Genomic DNA, 24,046 nt, shown 5'->3' with positions numbered 1-24,046 from the left:
GTAAGCTTACGGGGAACATAAAAACTGACTGTAAAAGTTTCTATAGGTATGTGAAGAGAAGAAGATTGGTGAAGACAAATGTAGGTCCCTTACAGTCAGAAACAGGGGAATTTATAATGGGGAACAAAGAAATGGCTGACCAACTAAATACATACTTTGGTTCTGTCTTCACAAAGGAGGACACTAATAACATACCAGAAATGTTGGGGAACACAGGGTTTAGTGAGAGGGAGGAACTGAAAGAAATCAGTATTGGTAGGGAAATGGTGTTGGGGAAATTGATGGGATTGAAGGCCGATAAATCCCCAGGGCCTGATAATCTACATCCCAGAGTACTTAAGGAATTGGCCCTAGAAATAGTGGATGCATTGGTGGTCATCTTCCGAGATTCTATAGACTCTGGAACAGTCTCTACAGATTGGAGGGTAGCTAATGTAACCCCACTATTTAAAAAGGGAGGTAGAGAGAAAACAGGGAATTATAGACCAGTCAGCCTGACATCGGTAGTGGGGAAAATTCTAGAATCCATTATAAAAGATTTAGTAGCTGAGCACTTGGAAAACAGTGGCAGAATCGGACAGAGTCAGCATGGATTTACGAAAGGGAAATCATGCTTAACAAATATACTGGAATTTTCGAGGATGTAACTAGTAGAGTTGATGAGGGGGAGCCAGTGGATGTGGTTTATTTGGGCTTTTAGAAGGCTTTTGACAAAGTCCCACATAAGAGATGGCGAAGCAGGCTCAAAGGGCCGAATGGCCTGCTCCTGCTCCTATTTTCTATGTTTCTATATAAATAGTAAAAAGGTGGAAAAAGGAGTAGGGCTGATTAGGGACCAAAAAGAAGCTTGGCTCATGGAGGCGGGGGCAAAGCTGAGGTATTAAATGAATACTTTGCATCTGTCTTTACCGAGGGCAAAGATGCTACCCAGGTCATGGTGAAAGGGAGGTAATTCAGACACTTGAAGGGTTTAATCTGATAAGGAGGTGGTATTAGATAGGTTGTCTGCACTTCAAGTTGATAAGGTCAGTGTCAGCGGGGGAGATTCTGATTCAGACAGAGTCAGAGAAAGACAAGAGGAGAGGCAAGGAGTTAGAGAGAAAGAGAGGGGGAGAGATTGCGAGAGAAATAGGCAGGAGGAGGGGGAAGTAATACTGTGAGGTGCTGGTAGGAGCAAGATGAGCTATCTTTAACTGACAGTTAATGGCCTGATTTCAGCAGCGTATGAGAGGTAGCAAGTGACATTGCTGTATATAATGAGTTCTCAAGGGTGAAGGCATCCTGCAGTAAATTGTGTAGTCTTGCAGTTCACAAACCCTGCAGCATGTCAGACTGACAATTAATTGAACTGCTTGGCAGAAAGGATCCGGTAATATAGCCATAGAGCTCATTTAACATTTGAGTGAGTAAAATCCAAATTTATTTGTGCAATTTCTGCATCTTTTTGCGGAGTCGGGCACTTCAAAACAAGTGGCATATCCCTGGAGAGGATCCGGCAGCATTTAAATGGGAGCTTCAAAAACAGCTTTCACAGAAAGCAATTGTCAAGCAACAGTGAGGCTTCCCACCTTTCGGAATACTGGTGGGAATAAGTTACTTTGTCTAATGGGGACTGTTTTCAGATGACCAGAAAAAGGCATCTGGCCAAACTATCCTCTACTGCTGTACAGCTCAGAGTATTTTAGCTGGAATATTTCAGGCTGACACACCTACACTGGCCTGTTTACACTGGGACATGATAATGTGACTCCCCATCACCCTCTACCAGGGGTCAATGTCAATTATCAGGTCAATGTGGCTGTCAGGGGTCAGAGGTTAGAGGGGTGCAATGCAGGTGGCTGTTTATCTGCAGAAAGTTCTGGCTAATTGACATCTACACTCTGCATTAGATCCAACCCCAACTATCCGCGAGTGACCTGTGATTGTCCTCAATGTTCAACATGCCATCATATTCACTGCAATAAGAAGCCATCTCAACTTGCACTTATGCTCATTAACAGTATACGATATAGCCTGACAGCATCTTTTTGTGGGATTCATTCCCACATTAGCTTTCTATCTGGCCGTACCAGTCAGATCCTAGCTGACAGAGAATTTTCCTTTCAAGCTGATCTTGCTTCAGGCTTGTTCGTTCTGCACTGACAGTCTCAATTAAACAATCGGCCACATTTAGATTATCCACCTACCCTCAACTTACAAGACTTGCTCAAATCATGGAATGCAGCTTGAACTCTGACCTCCAGAATCTGTAATGGTGCCCGCTAACAATTAACCAAGCTTGCAATTTGGCATTAATCCATTTGGCAGGATCAGCTGCTTAGTATTTCCTCCACTCACTATACTGAGTTTATGCTCTGCTGTCATGCATAAGGTCCTAATAACAGTTCATCACAGAAACAAACCTGAAGAGAATGCCTCCCTCTTGGGAGCAGGAGTTCCAGCTAGGTGGAGGATAATGAGATAAAATCAAAGTGGAAAAGCAGACTCTACTCCTACACTAGGAATACTCACCCGATTCCTGTGTGAATAGGCAGCAACAAGTGAACATACCAGACACTCTCGACCACAAGTCCTACATGGCACCTAGAGTGTAAACAGCCCTTTAACTGCACTCACCTGCAGACACGGGGAGTGAAGAATAGGTTTTGCCAGGAGCGACACAGGTAGTTGGAATGATCGATGATCCGAATCCAATCTAGCTCATCCATCGACACTTCAATGTAGTATGAATATGACCTGGTAAAAGAAGAGGAGAATCAGCTTCTCTATGAGGTGCAGGTTACACAGGAACAGGGGGAGGCCATTCATGTTCTGGCAAATCTATACTGTACTCCTTCCAAGGCCAATATATCCCAAAGGTGTGGTGCCCAGGACTGTGGTCTAACCACATGTGTGTCGGTGATTTGCTTCAGGGTGATGTGTGTCAAGTGCAGTTGTATGATCCACTGCCGCTGTATAGGTCACTGCAGATTGAGAGTTGAGTGCATAAGTCTCTCCTGCCACTACAAAGCGTTTGCATCACCAAAATCCCTTGTAGAAGCTAAGCATCCTATGGTCCTCGGCACGATTTTATTCAAGTGTGGCTATGTCAGGCTGTTGCTTGACTGGTCTATGAGACAACTCTCCCAATTTTGGCACTAGCCCCCAGATGTAAGTAAGGAGGACTTTGCAGGGTCGACAGGGCTGCGATTGCCGTTATCGTTTCCAGTGCCGGGTGGTCTGTCTGGTTTCATTCCTTTTAAACTTCATAGCGGTTTGATACAACTGAGTGGCTTGCTCAGCCATTTCAGAGACAGCCCCATTGCTGTGGGTCTGGAGTCATGTGTAGGCCAGACCAGGTAAGGACAGCAGATTTCCTTCCCTAATGTGACAATCGCCAATGGCTTCGTGGACACCATTAGACTAATTCCAGATTTATTAATTAAATTTAAATTCCACCAGCTGCCGTGGTGGGATTTGAACCCATGTCCCCAAAGCATTAGCCCTTGGCTTCCAGAGATATAGAAACATTGAAACTAGGAGCAGGAGGAGGCCATTCGGCCCTTCGAGCCTGCTCCGCCATTCATCATGATCATGGCTGATCATCCAACTCAATAGCCTGCTCCCGCTTTCTCCCCATATCCTTTGATCCCTTTCGCCCCAAGAGCTATATCTAACTCCTTCTAGAAAACATACAATGTTTTGGTCTCAACTACTTCCTGTAGTAGTGAATTGCATGTGATATGCAGACCCATCAGCGTGTGGACACAACCTGGCATCCATCAACCAGGTCCCAGCAATGGATCAAATAGTACAGGCTGCCTTGTGGGTCCAGATCGGGAGAGTCAAAGGCACTGCAGTGGAATCCTATAGGCGGCTGGTGATCTCTTTAAGCAAGGGGGAGGCTGTGGTACCGTGGTAATGTCACTGGACTAGTAATCCAGGCTAATGCAGGTTTCAAACCAGATGGACCACCTGGCATCAACCAAGGCACTGGAAACGATAACAGCAAACCCAGTCCTGTCGACCCTGCAGAGTCCTCCTTACTAATTCCTGGGGGCTAGTGCCAAAATTGGGAGAGCTATCTCATAGACTAGTCAGGCAACAGTCTGACATAGCCACACTTGAGTAGAAAGACACATGTTGTCGAAGCTTTTCATCTTGCACTTATCAGGACAATTCACAAGAATACCAAGTGTAAAGGGAACAACAATTTATACTTCATGAAGAGAGTGGACTCTGATTGGTCGATGTGTTGCCATTGCGAATGCACCAGTTAACTAATGACTAACAGTTAACTGTCAAGCTTTGTTTAAATTTAATGCAGGCAGGTTGACTCTGGTCAAGGCATTGCCCTGGGGAATCAATGAACCACTGCCTTTTCAAGGGCAATTAGGGATGGGCAATAAATGCTGTCCCAGCCAGTGATGCCCACATCCCCATGAACAAACAGAATTTTAAAAAAAACAAAGAATGGCTGTTGCCTATTTTACTTAGTTAAAACAGGTGCATGTTCTTTCTGTCTGTTCTGTATATTAATATATGTAGCTATTAGCATGTGTAAGTGAACCCAATTGATAATAAATTGGTTGTCAGCGTAATTCTTAGCACACTCAGGATTGTTTCACAGTGCTGTCCAATTGCAGAAACATATCTAATATTGGACAGTGTGTTTGGAGTTTTGCAAGCACAGGCTAGTTGGGTACAGTCAGAACCCTGCCTGTTGTAAATAGCCAAAGGGACATACTGTTTGATATGATCTGCCAGTCTTTGGAACATATAGCTAGATACCTGGCATCACAGCAGCACCAAAATGCATCTACCACATCACTCATTTCAAGAACAAAGAGAACAAAGAACAAAGGAAAGTACAGCACAGGAACAGGCCCTTCGGCCCTCCAAGCCTGCGCCGATCATATTGCCTGTCAACTAAAACATTTTGCACTTCCAGGGTCCGTATCCCTCTATTCCCATCCTATTCATGTATTTGTCAAGCTGCCTCTTAAACACCACCATCGTACCTACTTCCACCACCTCCTCTGGCAGCAAATTCCAGACACTCACTACCCTCTGCCTAAAAAACTTGCCCCGCACATCTCCTCTAAAGTTTTCTCCTCTCATCTTAAATCTATGTCGCCTAGTAATTGACTCTTCCACCCTGGGAAAAAGCTTCTGACTATCTACTCTGTCCACGCCACTCATAATTTTGTAAACTTCTGTCAAGTCGCCCCTCAATCTCCGTCACTCTAGTGAGAACAATCCGAGTTTCTCCAACCTCTCCTCATAGCTAATAACCTCCAGACCAGGCAGCATCCTGGTAAACTTACTCTGCACCCTCTCCAACGCCTCCATATCCTTCTGGTAATGTGGTGAGCAGAATTGCACGCAATATTCCAAGTGTGGCCTGACCAAGGTTCTATACAGCTGCAGCATGACGTCCCAACTTTTATACTCAATACCCCTGCTGATGAAGGCAAGCATGCCATATGCCTTCCTGACTACCTTATCCACCTGCGTTGCCACTTTCAGTGACCTGTGGACCTGTACACCCAGATCCCTCTGCCCATCAATGCACTTAAGGGTTCTGCCATTTACTGTATAATTCCTGCCTGTATTAGACCTTCCAAAATGCATTTCCTCGCATTTGTCCACATTAAACTCCATCTGCCATTTCTCCGTCCAAGTCTCCAACCGATCTATATCCCGCTGTATCCTTTGACAATCCTCTTCACTATTTGCAACTCCTCCAACCTTAGTGTCGTCTGCAAACTTACTAATTAGCCCAGTTACATTTTCCTCCAAATCATTTATGTATACTACAAACAGCAAAGGTCCCAGCACTGATCCCTGCGGAACACTACTAGTCACAGCTCTCCATTCAGAAAAGCACCCTTCCACTGCTACCCTCTTTCTTCTATGACCAAGCCAATTCTTTATCCATCTTGCCAGCTCACCCCTGAGCCCGTGCGACTTTACCTTCTGTACCAGTCTGCCATGAGGGACCTTGTCAAAGGCCTTACTGAAATCCATGTATATAACATCCACTGCCCTTCCATCGTCGATCATCTTTGTCACTTTCTCGAAAAACTCGATCAAGTTAGTGAGACACGACCTCCCCTTCACAAAACCATGCTGTCTCTCACTAATACGCCCATTACTTCCAAATGGTAGTAAATCCTGTCACGAAGAATCTTCTCCAATAATTTCCCTACCACTGACGTAAGGCTCACCGGCCTGTAATTTCCTGGATTATCCCTGCTACCCTTCTTAAACAATGGAACAACATTGGCCATTCTCCAGTTCTCTGGGACCTCACCCGTAGCCAGTGAGGATACAAAGATTTCTGTCAAGGCCCCAGCAATCTCCTCCCTTGCCTCCCTCAGTACTCTGGGGTAGATCCCATCTGGCCCTGGGGAGTTATTGACCTTAATATTCTTCAAGACGCCTAACACCTCCTCTTTTTTGATCTCAACATGATCCAGGCTATCTACACACTCTTCCCTAGACAAATCGACCGCTCTTTGGTGAATACTGATGAGAAATATTCCGTGATAGGCAGAACATCTTTTTGATTTGACAGCAGTATCTTGTTAGCGGCGAACACCACTTGTGTTGCTACTGCTTAGTAGCGGTGTGAAGCAGCTAGCTTCACCTGTTGCTCAAATTATTGAGCTACCCTGCCATTCCAGGGTAATCTGAGGTAGACTGGACACTTTTCAGGACTGAAAGTTCTTGGCCCAAGAGTTAACAATCAGAGTTAACTGGTGCATTCTCCATGGCAACATCTCTACCAATCAGAGTCCACATGCTAACCAATCACTACTCTCTTCTCATGAAGTATAAATTGTTGTTCCCTTTACATTTGGTATTCTTGCGAATAGTCCTGATGAGTGCAAGATGAAAAACTTTGACATGTATCTATTTTAAGCAATACTCAAGTTCTGTACTCAAGCAATACTTACAAGATATATTCTTGTAATCATATCCTACAAACAACGTCCCAGACACCACCAATCCCATTCCTGGGTATGTCTTGTCCCACCAACAGGACAGACCCAGCAGAGGTGGTAGCACAGTGGTATACAGTCAGGAGGGAGTTACCCTGGGAGTCCTCAACATTGACTCTGGACCCCATGAAGTCTCATGGCATCAAAAAAGTGGGCATGAGGGAGGAGCTGGCCAGAATTGACTGGGAGATGAGCCTAGCAGGAAAGACAGTGGAACAGCAGTGGCAGGAGTTTCTGGGAGTAATTTGGGAGACACAGCAAAAATTCATCCCTAGGAAGAAGAAGCATACTAAAGGGAGGATGAGGCAACCATGGCTGACAAGGGAAGTCAGGGACAGCATAAAAGCTAAAGAGAAAGCATACAATGCGGCGAAGAGCAGTGGGAAACCAGGGGATTGGGAAGCCTACAAAGACCAACAGAGGACAACTAAAAAAGAAATAAGGAGGGAGAAGATTAAACATGAGGGTAAACTAGCCAGTAATATAAAAGAAGATTGCAAGAGTTTTTTTAGATATATAAAGGGGAACAGAGAGGCAAAAGTGGACATTGGGCCATTGGAAAATGATGCTGGAGAAGTAGTAGTGGGGAACAAAGAAATGGCGGAGGAACTGAATAGCTACTTTGCGTCAGTCTTCACAGTGGAAGACACAAGTGGCATCCCCAAAGTTCAAGAGAGTTGGGGGGCAGAGGTGACTATGGTGGCCATTACCAGGGAGAAGGTGTTAGGAAAACTGAAAGGTCTGAAGGTGGATAAATCACCTGGACCAGATGGATTACACCCCAGAGTTCTGAAGGAGATAGCTGAAGAGACAGTGGAGGCATTAGTGGTGATCTTTCAGGAATCACTGGAGTCAGGGAGGGTCCCAGAGGACTGGAAAATCGCTAATGTAACCCCCCTGTTTAAGAAGGGAGTGAGGCAAAAGACGGGAAATTACAGGCCAATTAGCCTGACCTCGGTTGTTGGTAAGATTTTAGAATCCATTATTAAGGATGAGCTTTCAGAATACTTGGAAGTTCAAGGTAAAATCAGGCAAAGTCAGCATGGTTTCATCAAGGGGAGGTCATGCCTGTCAAATCTGTTAGAATTCTTTGAGGAGGTAACGAGTAGGTTAGACAAAGGAGAGCCAATGGATGTTATCTACTTGGACTTCCAGAAGGCCTTTGACAAGGTGCCGCACAGGAGGCTGCACAGTAAGATAAGAGCCCATGGTGTTAGAGGCAAGGTATTAGCATGGATAGAAGATTGGCTGTCTGGCATGAGGCAGAGAGTGGGGATAAGGGGGTCCTTCTCAGGATGGCAGCCGGTGACTAGTGGAGTTCCACAGGGATCAGTGTTGGGACCACAACATTTCACTTTATACATTAATGATCTAGATGAAAGAACTGAGGGCATCCTGGCTAGGTTTGCAGATGATACAAAGGTAGGTGGAGGGACAGGTAGTATTGAGGAGGTGGGGAGGCTGCAGAAAGATTTGGACAGGTTAGGAGAATGGGCAAAGAAGTAGCAGGTGGAATACAACGTGGGGAAGTGTGAGGTCATGCACTTTGGTAGGAAGAATAGAGGCATGGACTATTTTCTAAATGGGGAGAGAATTCAGAAATCTGGAGTGCAAAGGGACTTGGGAGTCCTAGTCCAGGATTCTCTTAAGGTTAACTTGCAGGTTGAGTTGGTAGTTAGGAAGGCAAATGCAATGTTGGCATTTATTTCGAGAGGACTCAAATATAAAAGCAGGGATGTGCTGCTGAGGCTTTGTAAGGCTCTGGTGAGACCACATTTAGAATATTGTGAGCAATTTTGGGCCCCGTATCTCAGGAAGGATGTGCTGGCCCTGGAGAGGGTCCAGAGGAGGTTCACGAGAATGATCCCAGGAATGAAAGGCTTAACATATGAGGAACGTTTGAGGACTCTGGGTCTATACTCGATGGAGCTTAGAAGGATGAGGGGGGATCTGATTGAAACTTACAGAATACTGAAAGGCCTGGATAGAGCGGACGTGGGGAAGATGTTTCCATTAGTAGGAGAGACTGGGACCCGAGGGCACAGCCTCAGAGTAAAGGGAAGACCTTTTAGAACAGAGATGAGGAGAAACTTCTTTAGCCAGAGAGTGGTGAATCTATGGAATTCATTGCCACAGAAGGCTGTGGAGACCAGGTCATTGAGTGTATTTAAGACCAAAATAGATAGGTTCATGATTGGTAAGGGGATCAAAGGTTACGGGGAGAAGGCGGGAGAATGGGGTTGAGAAACTTATCAGCCATGATTGAATGGCGGAGCAGACTCGATGGGCCGAATGGCCTAATTTCTGCTCCTATGTCTTATGGTCTTATAAATCAAACATGGGCAAGGAAACCCCCTGCTGTTCACCATGTATCACGCTCCCTCAGCTGATGAATCACCACTTGGAGGAAGCACTGAGGGTGGCAAGGACACAGAACGTACTCTGGGTGGGGGACTTCAATATCCATCACCAAGGATGGCTCGGTAGCACCACTACTGACCGAGCTGGCCGAGTCCTAAAGGACATAGCTGCTAGACTGGGTCTGTGGCAGGTGGTGAGGGAACCAACAAGAGGGAAAAATATACATGACCTCATCCTCACCAACCTGCCCGTCACAGGTGCATCTGTACATGACAGTATCGGTAGGAGTGACCACCACAGAGTCACTGTGGAGACAAAGTCCCACCTTCACATTGAGGATACCCTTCATCGTGTTGTGTGGCACTACCACCGTGCTAAATGGGATAGATTTCAAACAGATCTAGCAACTCAAGACTGGGCATCCATGAGGTGCTGTGGGCCATCAGCAGCAGCAGAATTGTACTCGGACACAATCTGTAGCCTCATGGCCCAGCATATCCCCCACTCTACCATTACCATCAAGCGAGGGGATCAACCCTGGTTCAATGAAGAGTGCAGGAGGGCATGCCAGGAGCAGAACCAGGCTTACCCAAAAACGAGGTGTCAACCTGGTGAAGCTATAACACAGGGCTACTTGCGTGCCAAACAGCATAAGCAGCAAGTGATAGAGCTAAGTGATCCCACCACCAACAGATCAGATCTAAGCTCTGCAGTCCTGCCACATCCAGTCGTGAATGGTGTTGGACAATTAAACAGCTCACTGGAGGAGGAGGCTCCACAAATATCCGCATCCTCAATGATGGAGGAGCCCAGCACATCAGTGCAAAAGATAAGGCTGAAGAATTTGCTACAATCTTCAGCCAGAAGTGCAGAGTAGGTGGTCCATCTCAGCCTCCTCTGGAGGTCCCTAGCATCAAAGATACCGGTCTTCAGACAATTTGATTCACTCCACGTGATATCAAGAAATGGCTCAATGTGGTAATACCCTGGGGGCCCGGGTTCCAATCCTACCACAGCAGATAGTGGAATTTGAATTCAATAAAAATCTGGAATTAAAAGTCTAATGATGACCGTGAAACCATTGTCAATTGTCGTAAAAACCCATCAGGTTCACTAATGTCCTTTAGGGAAGGAAATCTGTCATCCTTACCTGGTCTGGCCTACACGTGACTCCAGACCCACAGCAATGTGGCTGACTCTTAAATGCCCTCTGAACCAAGGCAACTAGGGATGGGTAATAAATGCTGGCCTGGCCAGCGACACTCACATCCCATGAACAAATGAGAAAAAATCCCTCTTTGCTTCTCTAATATGCTTTTTCACCTCCCCTCTGAACCTTCTGTATTCCTCTTGGTTCTCAATTGTATTTTCTACCTGACACCTGTCATTAGCGCACTCTTTCTTCTATATCTTAATTTCTATCTCCTTTTTCATCCAGGGAGCTCTGGATTTGTTAGTCCTGCCTTTCCCTCTCGATGGGATATACCTTGAATGTGCCCGAATCAATTCTTTTTTGAAGGTAGCCCATTGTTCAGCTACAGTTTTTCCTGCCAATCTTTCATTCCAGTCTATCCGGCCCAGCTCCATTCCTGCCCCATCGAAGTCAGCTCTTGTCCAGTTAATTATTTTTACTCTGGGTTGCCTATCATCCTTTTCTACGATCATCCTAAAACGTACAATACAATGATCACTGTCTCCTAAATGTTCCCCCACTGACACTTGATCTACTTGGCCCACCTCATTTCCAAGAACCAGGTCTAACAGTGCTTCTTTTCTTGTTGGATTGGACACATACTGCTGTAGAAAATTCTCCTGAACACAATCTGGGAACTTTTGCCGCTCTCCACCCTTTACACTACCACTGTCCCAGTCTACATTCGGGTAATTAAAGTTCCCCATTATAACTACTCTATAATGCCTGTATCTCTCTGTAATTTCCCTGCAGATTTGTTCTTCTACGTCCTTCTCAATATTTGCCGGTCTATAGACTACACCGAGCAATGTAATTGCTCCCTTTTTGTTCCTTAGCTTGAGCCAAATTGATTCAGTCCTTGAACCCTCTGGGACATCCTCTTTCTCCAGCACTGCAATGCTCTCCTTAACCAATATTGCTACCCTTCCTTTCCTATCTCTTCTGAACACTTTGTACCCAGGAATATTTAACACCCAGTTCAGCCCTTCCTTCAGCCAGGTCTCTGTTATCACCACAACATCATATTTCCACATGGCAATCTGCGCCTGTAACTCCCCAATCTTATTACTCCGTGCATTCACATACATTCTAGAGTTATCTGTCTCTCCCAGAATTTAGTGCACCCTGGTATTCCTCTCTAATGTTTTCTCGTGGCTCCCACACTCCTGCTGAGTTAGTTTAAAGCCCTCCCAACAGCACTAACAAAGCAAGGAACTCAGTCCCAGCTCTGTTCAGGTGCAACCCGTCCGGCTTGTTCAGGTGCCATCTCCCCCAGAGCCAGTCCCAGTGTCCCAGGAATCTAAGTCCTTCCCTCCTGCACCATCTTTCCAGCCACACATTCATCTGCCTTATCCTCCTATCTCTGTACTCACTGGCACGTGGCACAGGGAATAATCCGGAGATTACTAGATTGGAGGTCCTGCTTGCTAATTTTCCATCAAGCATCCTAAATTCTGATTTCAGGACCACATCTGCCTTCCTACCTAAGTCACTGGTACCAATGTGGACCACGACCTCTGGTCACCCTCCCCCAGGAGAACGTCCTGCAGCTGCTCTGTGACATCCTTGACCCTGGCAACATACCATCCTGGAGTCACGTCTATGGCCACAGAAACGCCTGTCTGTTCCCCTAACCAATGAATCCCCCATCACTATAGCTCTTCCTTTCTTCTTCCTCCCCTCCAGTACAGCCGCATGGTGCCACAAATTTGCCTCTGACTGCACTCCTCTGAGGAACCAGCGCCCTCACCAGCTTCCAAAACAGATCCCAGGGGACTCCTGCACTACCTGCCTATTTCTCTTGGACTGCCTAGGGGACACCCATTCCCTCTCTGTCTCCAGGCCCTTAAGCTGCTGAGTGACCACCTCTCTGAACGTGCTATCCACGTAGCTCTCAGCCTCCCGGATGTGCCACAGTGACTCCAGCCGCTGCTCGAGTTCTGAAACCCGGAGATCAAGTTTCTGCAGTTGACAGCACTTCCTGCACATGTGGTCGTCTAGGACACCGGTAACGTCCATGACTTCGCACATATTACAGGACACGCATTCCACTCGACTGAGCTGCCCTGCCATGTCTTAACTCTACTTCCCTTAAGTTAACTTTATTCTACTTTGGGTTATTTACATTACTTTATTACATTGACCCCAAATTTCCCTTATTCCTGGTGCTTCACAGTTAAATCCAAGGATAGGAAGTTTAAAAATATTAGTTTTCTAATTTACTCACCAGTTCCCACTTCCCAAGGCCGCCGCTCTTCTTTCTGAGGAAAGGTAGGAAAAGAAAGGAGCACCTCCTCCTTCTTCATCGAACTCCCTCAGTCACCAAACTCCAACTGAAGCTCTCGACTGCAGCCAAGAACAGCACTCCAGTGCAGACAAAGTCAGTACTATAAGATGGCCTACTTTTATACTCTCTGAACCTAACCTCTGAAAACCTGAACAAAAACAGAAAATGCTGCAAAAACTCAGCAGATCTAACAGCAGCTGTGAAGAGAAAAACAGTGTTAACATTTCGAGTCCATATGATTCTTCTTCAGAGCAGTCGTATGACTTTTGAGTCATACTGACTTGAAATATTAACTCAGTTTTTCTCTCCACAGATGCTGTTAGACCTGCTGAGTTTTTCCAGCATTTTCTGTTTTTGTTTCAGATTTCCAGCATCCGTAGTATTTTGCTTTTGTTTCTGAAAACCTGATTAAGCCAGTTATCTAATTAACTATTTGCAGCTGCAAGCAGAGCATGTATAAACCCTGTTTTAAGGCTAGACTAAAGCTTACCTTCTTCCAACCCTAACAGCAACTTTTAGTTAATTGCTAACTTAAAGAAAGACTAGACTTTAGATAGAATTTAACCCTTAATTTAACCCTTAAACTCCCTCAATCACCAAACTCCAACTGAAGCATACGACTGCGGCCAAAAGCAGCACTCCAGTGCAGACTATGAGTGCAGCTCCCACAACACTCAAGAAGCTCAACACCATCCAGGACAAAGCAGCCGCTTGATTGACACCCTTTCCACAAATATTCATTCCCTCCACCACCGACGCACAGTAGCAGCAGTGTGTGTACCATCTACAAGATGTACTGCAGGAACTCACCAAGGCTCCTTATACAGCACCTTCCAAACCCACAACCACTACCATCTAGAAGGACAAGGACAGCAGACACATGGGAACACCACCACCTGGAAGTTCCCCTCCAAGTCATTCACCATCCTGACTTGGAAATATATCACCGTTCCTTCACTGTCACTGGGTCAAAATCCTGGAACTCCCTCCCTAACAGCACGGTGGGTGTACCTACACCACATGGACTACAGCGGTTCAAGAAGGCAGCTCACCACCACCTTCTCAAGGGCAATTAGGGATGGGCAATAAATGCTGGCCCAGCCAGCGAAACCCACATCCCATGAACAATTTTTTAAAAAGCCTCTTCCAGCAACTCCTGCAACCAAGTGGCTTTCAGACTTGGGGACTCCCACCCTTCCTCTGGATTGAGTCTCTAAGTCGTGAGGGAGATGTGGACACTGGGCAAGTCTGAGAGTCCAAATTTTTTTATTCATTCATGGGATGTGGGCTTCTCTGGCTGGGCCAGCACTTATCACCTATCCCCAGTTGCCCTTGAGAAGATGGTAATGAGCTGCCTTCTTGAACCGCTGCAGTCCATGTGGTGTGGGTACACCCACAGTGCTGTTAGGGAGGAGTTCCAGGATTTTGACCCAATTCCAGTGCCTGGTTGATGCCGGGTGGTCCGTCCGGTTTCATCCCTTTTTGTGACTTTGTAGCAGTTTGATACAACTGAGTGTCTGGCTCGGCCATTTCAGAAGGTATTTAAGAGTCAACCACATTACTGTGGGTCTGGAGTCACATGTAGGCCATACCAGGTAAGGACGGCAGATTTACTTCTCTAAAGAACATTAGTGACCTAGATGGGATTTTACAACAATCGACAATGGTTTCATGGTCAACATCAGGCTTTTAATTCCAGATTTTTATTGAATTCATATTCCACCATCTGCCGTGGTGGCATTCGAACCCGGGTCCGTAGAGCATTCCCCTCGGTCCAGGGTAGTATTAGTCCAGCGACAATACCACTAAGCCATCGCCTCCTCTCCCTTGGGCAAATCTTGCCCAGACTATGTAGACAGAGCAAATGGAGAGGACGATTGATCCTTACTCGTACAAGTGAGGGGGCCAACACAGGAAGTAGCAGCTTAGGGTTTATCAGCCCAGCTCGACTGGTTTAAGGGCAGGCTGCTACATGAGTTGCCTCTGACGGTGGGAGGGATCATTGCATTCTCGTGGTCAGTCTCCACCTGCCTCATGCTGGGCAGTCCTCAGCCAATAGGTACCGAGCAGCCAACATCTGCCTTCCTCGAGGGGTGTGAGAGAATTAAAGTCCTATCCTGACAAATAGATAGTAAATGGGAATCCATGAAACAAAAGGTGAAGATTCTCCAGTGTGGAAGCTGAAACATTAGGGCTGTATGTCCTGGCAGGCATGAGGATTGCAGTCAAAAGACAATAAACAGAAGATGGCAGACAATCTGTCTCTTGACAAAGAGCTCAGCACATTGGAAACGCAGTCACCAACTTTGGCCAGCTAACAAAATGGGCAATGGAAGAACAACAAACTGGTCCACGAGACCATGATGCCTCTCTCCAAAGCCTGTATCCTCAGCACATTGCTGTATGGTAATGAAGGCAACCTCCAAGGAATAAATGCTCAATAATTTTGACCTTCAGTGACCGTGATGCATCCTTGTTACTACATGTTGAAGGCAGTCATCGATGAAGCATACCAAGTATGTTCGTGCTAATCAAGCAAAGGCTTTGCTGGCTTTGGCATGTGCACAGGATGGGAGATGGCTGTATTCCCAAGGTGATGCGACATGGGGAGGTGTCCTGTGCCAAGATTTCAGCAGGGTGCCCAAAGCTCCGATTGAAGGACGCTGTCAAAAGAGACATGAAAGCGCTCGACAACAATCATGACAGGCCGCAGACAGAATCCAGATGACAACCAATGCAAATGGCAACACCAGCTGTGGTCAGGAGCTCGCTACCACAATGACGTGTGTTTTTAGAAGCTCCAAAGCAGATGCCAGTCCTGCAAACAAGGTGTTTGCAGAGATCATCCCGCACCCCACCCCCGCCCCGCCGCCAGCAAAGGGCAACTTCACCTGTGTCACTTGTGGTGACTTTGCCTGTCCAGACTGACTTGCTCAGCCATGACTTCTACCTCCTTGTCTTCTAGATCGAAATGCCAGCATTCCGTTAGCCTTTTCCATTATTTTCTGTTCCTGTTCTTGACATTTTAATGTTCTGCGTACCTGAATCCGCATTTTAAAGGTTGGTAAAATAAACAATCAAATCAATGGTAAGTCACGACACAGTGCCCCCTCTGTTTATTACAGCTTCTCTCTGATCTGTCAACTCCCTATTCCAGAGTCAGAGTCACCTTCTGTCTTTCAAATCACTTGTAAAACATCCCACTGTCCACCACCTGACCCAAAACTTCATTATTTTCCTAAAATAAAAGCAAAATACTGCGGATGCTGGAAATCTGAAACAAAAACAGAAAACGCTGGATAAACTCAGCAGGTCTGACAGCATCTGTGGAGAGAAAAACAGAGTTAATGTTTCAAGTCCGTATGACTCTTCTTCAGAGCTAATAAAAGGTGTGGTTATGGGTACCCGAATGGGCCCCAGTTATGCCTGTCTCTTTATGGGGTATGTGGAACATTCCTTGTTCCAGTCCTACTCAGGACCCCTCCCACAACTCTTTCTCCGGTGCATCGATAACTGTTTCAGTGCCATTTCATGCTCTCGTCTGGACCTGGAAAAATTTATCAATTTTGCTTCCAATTTCCACCCCCCACCATCACCTTCACACGGTCCATCTCTGACACTTCACTTCCCTTCCTTGACCTCTCTGTCTCAATTTCTGTTGACAGACTGTCCACCAATATTCATTACAAGCTCACCAACTCCCACAGCTACCTCGACTACAGCTCCTCACACCCCGCTTCCTGTAAGGACTCCATCCCATTCTCCTCAGTTCCTTCGCCTCCGTCGCATCTGTTCCGATAATGCCACTTTCCAAAACGGCACTTGTGAGATGTCTTCCTTCTTCCTTAACCGAGGTTTCCCATCCACGGTGGTTGACAGGGCCCACAACCGGGATGTCCCGTGCATCCGCACTCACACCTTCCTCTCCATCCCAGAACCATGGTCCCCCTTGTCCTCACTTTTCACCCCACCAGCCTCTGCATTCAAAGGATCATCCTCCGCCATTTCCACCAACTCCAGCATGATGCCACCACCAAACACATCTTCCCTTCACCCACCCCCCGGCGGCATTCCGTAGGGACCGTTCCCTCCGGGACACCCTGGTCCACTCCTCCATCACCCTCTACACCTCATCCCCCTCCCACGGCACCTTCCCATGCAACCGCAGAAGGTGCAACACCTGCCCCTTCACTTCCCCTCTCCTCACCGTCCAAGGGCCCAAACAATCCTTTCAAGTGAAGCAGCATTTCACTTGCACTTCCCTCAATTTGGTCTCCTGCATTTGCTGCTCCCAATGCGGTTTCCTCTACATTGGAGAGACCAAACGCAGACTGGGTGACCACTTTGCAGAACATCTTCGGTCTGTCCGCAAGCATTACCCAGACCTCCCTGTCGCTTTCCATTTCATCACTCCACCCTGCTCTCATGCCCACATGTCCGTCCTTGGCCTGCTGCAATGTTCCAGTGAAGCTCAACACAAACTAGAGGAACAGCATCTCATCTTCAGACTAGGAACTTTACAGCCTTCCGGACTGAATATTGAGTTCAACAACTTCAGACCATGAACTCTCTCCTCCATCCTCACCCCTTTTTTCAATATTCATTTTCATTTTTCATTTTTATCTTTTAACTATTTATTTTTATTCATTGTTTTATCCCAACCTTTTATCCTATTTTCAATCTTTTTTCCCCACCACCATCCCCTCCCTCCACTCCCACGAAGGCCATTTGTCACTTGCTCATATTGTTCTTTCCAGTGTGCTTACCCTTGTCCTGCTATTACCACATTCTGCTTTCTGACCTTAATACCACCCTCAGCACCTCCTTTAGCCAGAACCACTAGCATTAACACCCCTTTGTCCTTTTGTCCATGACATCTCTGGCACTCTCTCCTTTGCCTCCACCTATCGCTGGCCTTCTATCCAGCTTCACCCGCTCCACCCTCCCTTTAAACACTATAAATCTCATCACATTTTTACTTCTCTTTAGCTCTGAAGAAGAGTCATACGGCCTTGAACGTTAACTCTGTTTTTCTCTCCACAGACGCTGTTAGACCTGCTGAGTTTTTCCAGCATTTTCTATTTTTGGTTCATTATTTTTCTCTTAGTCTTTGCACTGTGCAATTCTCCACCAGCAAACACAACCTATAGCTAAATTCTCCCCATTCTCTCTCGTACACCTCCTGTGCTTCCCATTTCCACCTGCACATCTTCACAACCACACTTTCAATTCCACCATTATGCTCAAACACACCATCTCCACCCCAGAATCACACAATCTTAATGACACAGAAGGAGGCCATTCACACCATTGTGTCTGCACCAGCTCTCCAAATGAGCATTATGACCTAGTGCCATTGCCCTGCCTTTTCCCCGTACCCCTGCACATTGTTTCTGTTCAAATAATCATCTAATGGCCTCTTGAATGCCTTGACTGAACCTGCCTCCACCACACTTCCAGGCAGTGCATTCCAGGCCTAAATGAAGTTTTTTTTCACCCTTTTTTTAATTCATTCATGGGATGTGGACTTCGCTGGCTGGGCCAGCATTTATTGCCCATCCCTAATTGCCCTAGAGAAGGTGGTGGTGATCTGCCTTCTTGAACCACTGCACTCCATGTGGTGCTGTTTGGGAGGGAGTTCTGGGATTTTGACCCCGTGACAGTGAAGGAACGGTGATATATTTCCAAGTCAGGATGGTGAGTGACTTGGAGGGGAACTTCCAGGTGGTGGTGTTCCCATCTATCTGCTGCCCTTGTCCTTCTAGATGATAGTGGTCGTGGGTTTGGAAGATGTTGTCGAAAAAGCCTCAGTGAGTTCCTGCAGTGCATCTTGTAGATGGTACACACTGCTGCTACTGTGCGTCAGTGGTGGAGGGAGTGAATGTTTGTGGATGGGGTGCCAATCAAGCGGCTGCTTTGTCCTGGATGGTGTCGAGCTTCTTGAGTGCTGTGGGAGCTGCACCCATCCAGGCAAGTGGGGAGTATTCCATCACACTCCTGACCTGTGCCTTGTAGATGGTGGACAGGCTTTGGGGAGTCAGGAAGTGAGTTACTCATCACAGGATTCCTAGCCTCTGACCTGCTCTTGTAGTCGCAGTATTTATACGGCTAGTCAAGTTCAGTTTCTGGTCAAAGGTAACTCCCAGGATGTTGATAGTGGGGGATTCAGTGATGGTAATGCCATTGAACATCAAGGGACGAGGGTTGGATTCTCTCTTGTTAGAGATGGTCATTGCTGGACACTTGTGTGGCGCAAAAGTTACTTGCCACTTGTCAGCCCAAGCCTGGATATTGTCCAGGTCTTGCTGCATTTGGACATGGACTGCTTCAGTATCTGAGGAGTCGCGAATGGTGCTGAACATTGTACAATCATCAGCGAACATCCCCACTTCTGACCTTATGATGGAAGGAAGGTCATTGATGAAGCAGCTGAAGATGGTTGGGCCAAGGACACTACCCTGAGGAACTCCTGCAGTGATGTCCCAGAACTGAGATGACTGACCTCCAACAACCACAACCATCTTCCTTTGTGCTAGGTATGACTCCAACCAGTGGAGAGTTTTCCCCTGATTCCCGCCAACTCCAGTTTTGCTTGGGCTCCTTGATGCCACATTCGGTCAAATACAGCCTTGATGTCAAGGGCTGTCACTCTCACTTCACCTCGGGAGTTCAGCTCTTTTGTCAATGTTTGAACCAAGGCTGATTGAGGTCAAGAGCTGAGTGGACCTGGCGGAACCCAAACTGGGCATCAGTGAGCAGGTTATTGCTAAGCAAGTGCCACTTGATAGCACAGTTGATGACCCCTTCCATCACTTTACTGATGATGGAGAGTAGACTGATGGGGCGGTGATTGGCCGGGTTGGATTTGTCCTGCTTTTTGTGTACAGGACATACCTGGGCAATTTTCCACATAGCCGGGTAGATGCCAGTGTTGTAGCTGTACTGGAACAGCATGGCTAGGGGCGCGGCAAGTTCTGGAGCACAAGTCTTCAGTACTATTGCCGGAATATTGTCAGGGCCCATAGCCTTTGCAGTATCCAGTGCCTTCAGTTGTTTCTTGATATCACGTGGAGTGAATCGAATTGGCTGGAAACTGGCATCTTTGATGCTGGGGACCTCTGGAGGAGGCCGCGATGGATCATCCACTCAGCACTTCTGGCTGAAGGTTGTAGCAATTGCTTCAGCCTTATCTTTTGCACTGATGTGCCGGGCTCCTCCATCATTGAGGATGGGGATATTTGTGGAGCCTCCTCCTCCAGTGAGTTGTTTAATTGTCCATCACCATTCACAACTGGATGTGGCAGGACTGCAGAGCTTAGATTTGATCTGTTGGTATTGAGATCGCTTAACTCTGTCTATCTCTTGCTGCTTATGCTCATTTTTAGGTATGCCTGGTACTGCTCCTGGCATGCCCTCCTGCACTCTTCATTGAACCAGGGTTGATCCCCTGGCTTGATCGTAGTGGTTGAGTGGGGGATATGCTGGGCCATGAGGTTACAGATTGTGTTCGAGTACAATTCTGCTGCTGCTGATGGCCCACAGCACCTCATGGATGCCCAGTCTTGAGTTGCTAGATCTGTTTGAAATCTATCCCATTTAGCACGGTGGTAGTGCCACACAACACGATGAAGGGTATCCTCAATGTGAAGGTGGGACTTTGTCTCCACAAAAACTGTGCGGTGGTCACTCCTACTGATACTGTCATGGACAGATGCATCTGCGGCAGGCAGGTTGGTGAGGATGAGGTCAAATATGTTTTTCCCTCTTGTTGGTTCCCTCACCAACTGTCACAGGCCCAGTCTAGCAGCTATGTCCTTTAGGACTCGGCCAGCTCGGTCAGTAGTTGTGCTACCGAGCCACTTTTGGTGATGGACATTGAAGTCCCCCACCCAGAGTACATTCCGTGCCCTTGCCACCCTCAGTGCTTCTTCCAAGTGGTGTTCAACATGGAGGAGCACTGATTCATCAGCTGAGGGAGGGCGGTACGTGGTAATCAGCAGGAGGTTTCCTTGCCCGTGTTTGACCCGATGACATGAGACTTCATGGGGTCCTGAGTCGATGCTGAGGATTCCCAGGGCAACTCCCTCCTGATTGTATACCACTGTGTCACCACCTCTGCTGGGCCTGTCTTGCCAGTGGGACAGGACATACCCAGGGATGGGGATGGTGGTGTCTGGGACATTGTGTGTAAGGTATGATTCCGTGAGGATGACTATGTCAGGCTGTTGCTTGATTTGTCTGTGGGAGAGCTCTCCCAATTTTGGCACTAGCCCCCAGATGTTAGTAAGGAGGACTTTGCAGGGTCGGCAGGGCTGAGTTTGCCGTTGTCGTTTTCAGTGCCTAGGTCGATGCCGGGTGGTCCATCTGGTTTCATCCCCTTTTTGTGACTTTGTAGCAATTTGATACAACTGAGTGTCTGGCTCGGCCATTTCAGAATCAACCACATTCCGCTGTGGGTCTGGAGTCACATGTAGGCCAGGCCAGGTAAGGACGACAGATTTCCTTCCCTAAAGGACATTAGTGAACCAGATGGGTTTTTACAACAATCGACAATGGTCCCATGGTCATCATTAGGACTTTTAATTCCAGATTTTTATTGAATTCAGATTCCACCATCTGCAGTGGTGGGATTGGAACCCGGGTCCCCAAAGCATTACCCTGGGTCTCTGCATTACTAGTCCAGCGACAATACCACAATGCCATCGCCTCCCTTTGCTTTTTTTGCAAATCACTTTAAATCTGTTCTTGTTCTTGATCCTTTAATGAGTGGGAACAGTTTCTCCCTATCTACTCTGTCCAGCTCCCTCATGGTTTTGAACATCTCTATCAAATCTCCTCTCAGCCTTTTCCTCTCCAAGGAGAACAGTCCCAATCTCTTCAATCTATCCTCATAGCTGAAGTTTCTCATCCCTGGAACCATTCTTGTAAACCTCTTCTGCACTCTCTCCAATGTGTTCACATCCTTCCTATAATGTGGTACCCAGAACTGTACACCATAGTCCAGCTGAGGTCTAACTAGTGTCTTATATAAATTCAGCATAACCTCCCTGCTCTTGTATTCTATGCCCCTAACAATAAAGCCCAGGATATGCTTTATTAACTGCTCTCTCCACCTGTCCTGCCACCTTCAATGATCTATTCACATATACAGCCAGATCTTTCTGCTCCTGCACCCCGTATTTTATATTGTCTGTCCATGTTCTTCCTACCAAAAGACATCACCTCACACTTGTACACATTGAACTTCATCTGCCACCTATCTGCCCACTCCACCAACTTGTCTATACCCTCTTGAAGTTCCACACTGTCCTCCTCAAAGTTCACAACAGTCCCAAGTTTCGTATCATCATCCTCGGTGCCCATCTTAAGCTTCTTGCCTTGAGCCCTCTATCCACCACAATATTTCCACCTTTCTTGGCTTATTCAGGCCTGTTACTTCTGACATCATTGCTTCTATCTCCAACACACCCCTCAGACTCCCACCCATTGCAGTTTCTAATAAACCACCCACCTTCTCCTTTTCAATTCTAAGGGTTGCAGTCTCCTCACCACAGAAACCACGATGCAGCTAAAAAGGTCATTTGGCCCATTGTGCTTGTGCTAGTTCTTTGGTAGAACTGATTAATGCTAATGTCCTAACCTGGCAGAGTTACTAGAAGTGTTATTTCAATAATTCCTTTGCTGCACATTACTCCAGGATTACCTGAGACAGCAAAGAGACCTCAAACCACCTCTTTGCTTGCAAACCTTTCTTGCAAGCTATCATTCTTGGTGAAAACTCTGTCCTATGGTGTAGCTATCGGGGGCCAATAGACCACTCCCACCAATGCTTTTTCTTTACTATTCCTTATCTCCATGTAGAATCGAACTGATTCTACATCTTGATCCTCCAAACCAAGGCCATTTCTCACTGCTGCAGTGATCTCATCCTTTATTAACCTTTTTCCTTTCTTCCTGTCCATCCAAAAGGTAAAATATCTATAAATATTAAGGTCCATGATTAAAGATTAAATTAAAGATTACAAACAGTTAACGGAATCATTTTTAATAATAAATTGGACATTATTAAAAGACTGTATCATGTACAACAAGTGCAAAGGCTACGGGCCCTGACAATATAATGGCAATAGTACTGAAGACTTGTGCTCCAGAACTTGCCACGCCCCTAGCCAAATTGTCCCAGTACAGCTACAACACTGGCATCTACCCGGCTATGTGGAAAATTGCCCAGATGTGTCCTGTACACAAAAAGCAGAACAAATCCAACCCGGCCAATAACTGTCTCATCAGCCTCCACTCGATTATCAGCAAAGTGGTCGAAGGGGTCATCAACAGTACTAGCAAGCGGCACTTACTCAGCAATAACCTGCTCACTGACGCTCAGTTTGGGTTCTGCCAGGGCCACTCAGCTCCTGACCTCGTTACAGCCTTGGTCCAAAAATGGACAAAAGAGCTGAACTCCAGAGGTGAGGTGAGTGTGACAGCCCCTGAAGGCAGCCCTGGCAAAGCTGAAGTCAAAGTGAATCAGGGAAATATTCTTCACTGGTTAGAGTCATATCTAGCACAAAGGAAAATGACTGTGGTTCTTGGAGGTCAATCATCTCAGCTCCAGGACATCACTGCAGGAGTTCCTCAGGGTAGTGTCATCGGCCCAACCATCTTCAGCTGCTTCATCAATGACCTTCCTTCCATCATAAGGTCACAAGTGGGATGTTCACTGATGATTGCACAATGTTCATCACCATTCGCGACTCCTTAGATACTGAAAAAGTCCATGTCCAAATTCAGCAAGACCTGGACAATATCCAGGCTTGAGCTGACAAGTGGCAAGTAATGTTCATGTCACACAAGTGCCAGGCAATGACCATCTCCAACAAGAGAGAATCCAACCATCGCCCCTTGATGTTCAATGACATTACCATCACTGAATCCCCCACTATCAACATCCTGGGGGTTACCATTGACCAGAAACTGAACTGGACCAGCCATATAAATACTGTGGCTACAAGAACAGGTCAGAGACTAGGAATCTTGCGATGAGTAACTCACCTCCTGACTCCCCAAAGCCTGTCCACCATTTACAAGGCACAAGTCAGGAGTGTGAATGAATTCTCCCCACTTGCCTGGATGAGTGCAGCTCCCACAACACTCAAGAAGCTCGACACCGTCCAGGACAAAGCAGCCCCGCTTGATTGGCACCACATCCACAAATATTCACTC

At 46.7% G+C, this 24,046-nt stretch overlaps 1 protein-coding gene across 1 annotated transcript in view; it reads right to left on the bottom strand.

Annotated features, from left to right (window-relative positions):
* Nucleotides 1-2,511: 2,511 nt before the first annotated feature.
* The window catches only part of btbd9 (BTB (POZ) domain containing 9), a gene marked incomplete at its 3' end in the record, with an annotated part of 67,151 nt that continues 45,616 nt past the window's right edge, over nt 2,512-24,046 (bottom strand). Inside the window, 1 exon segment of the mRNA XM_078536037.1 lies at nt 2,512-2,736. Within this exon segment, the coding sequence (XP_078392163.1) occupies nt 2,512-2,736 (225 nt within the window).

This window comes from Cetorhinus maximus, unplaced genomic scaffold, assembly GCF_964194155.1.
Source record: "Cetorhinus maximus unplaced genomic scaffold, sCetMax3.hap1.1 HAP1_SCAFFOLD_858, whole genome shotgun sequence".
NCBI classification, from domain to species: domain Eukaryota; kingdom Metazoa; phylum Chordata; class Chondrichthyes; order Lamniformes; family Cetorhinidae; genus Cetorhinus; species Cetorhinus maximus.
The sequence above is the reverse complement of the archived record's forward strand: the minus strand, read 5'-3'. Positions and strand labels throughout refer to the sequence as shown.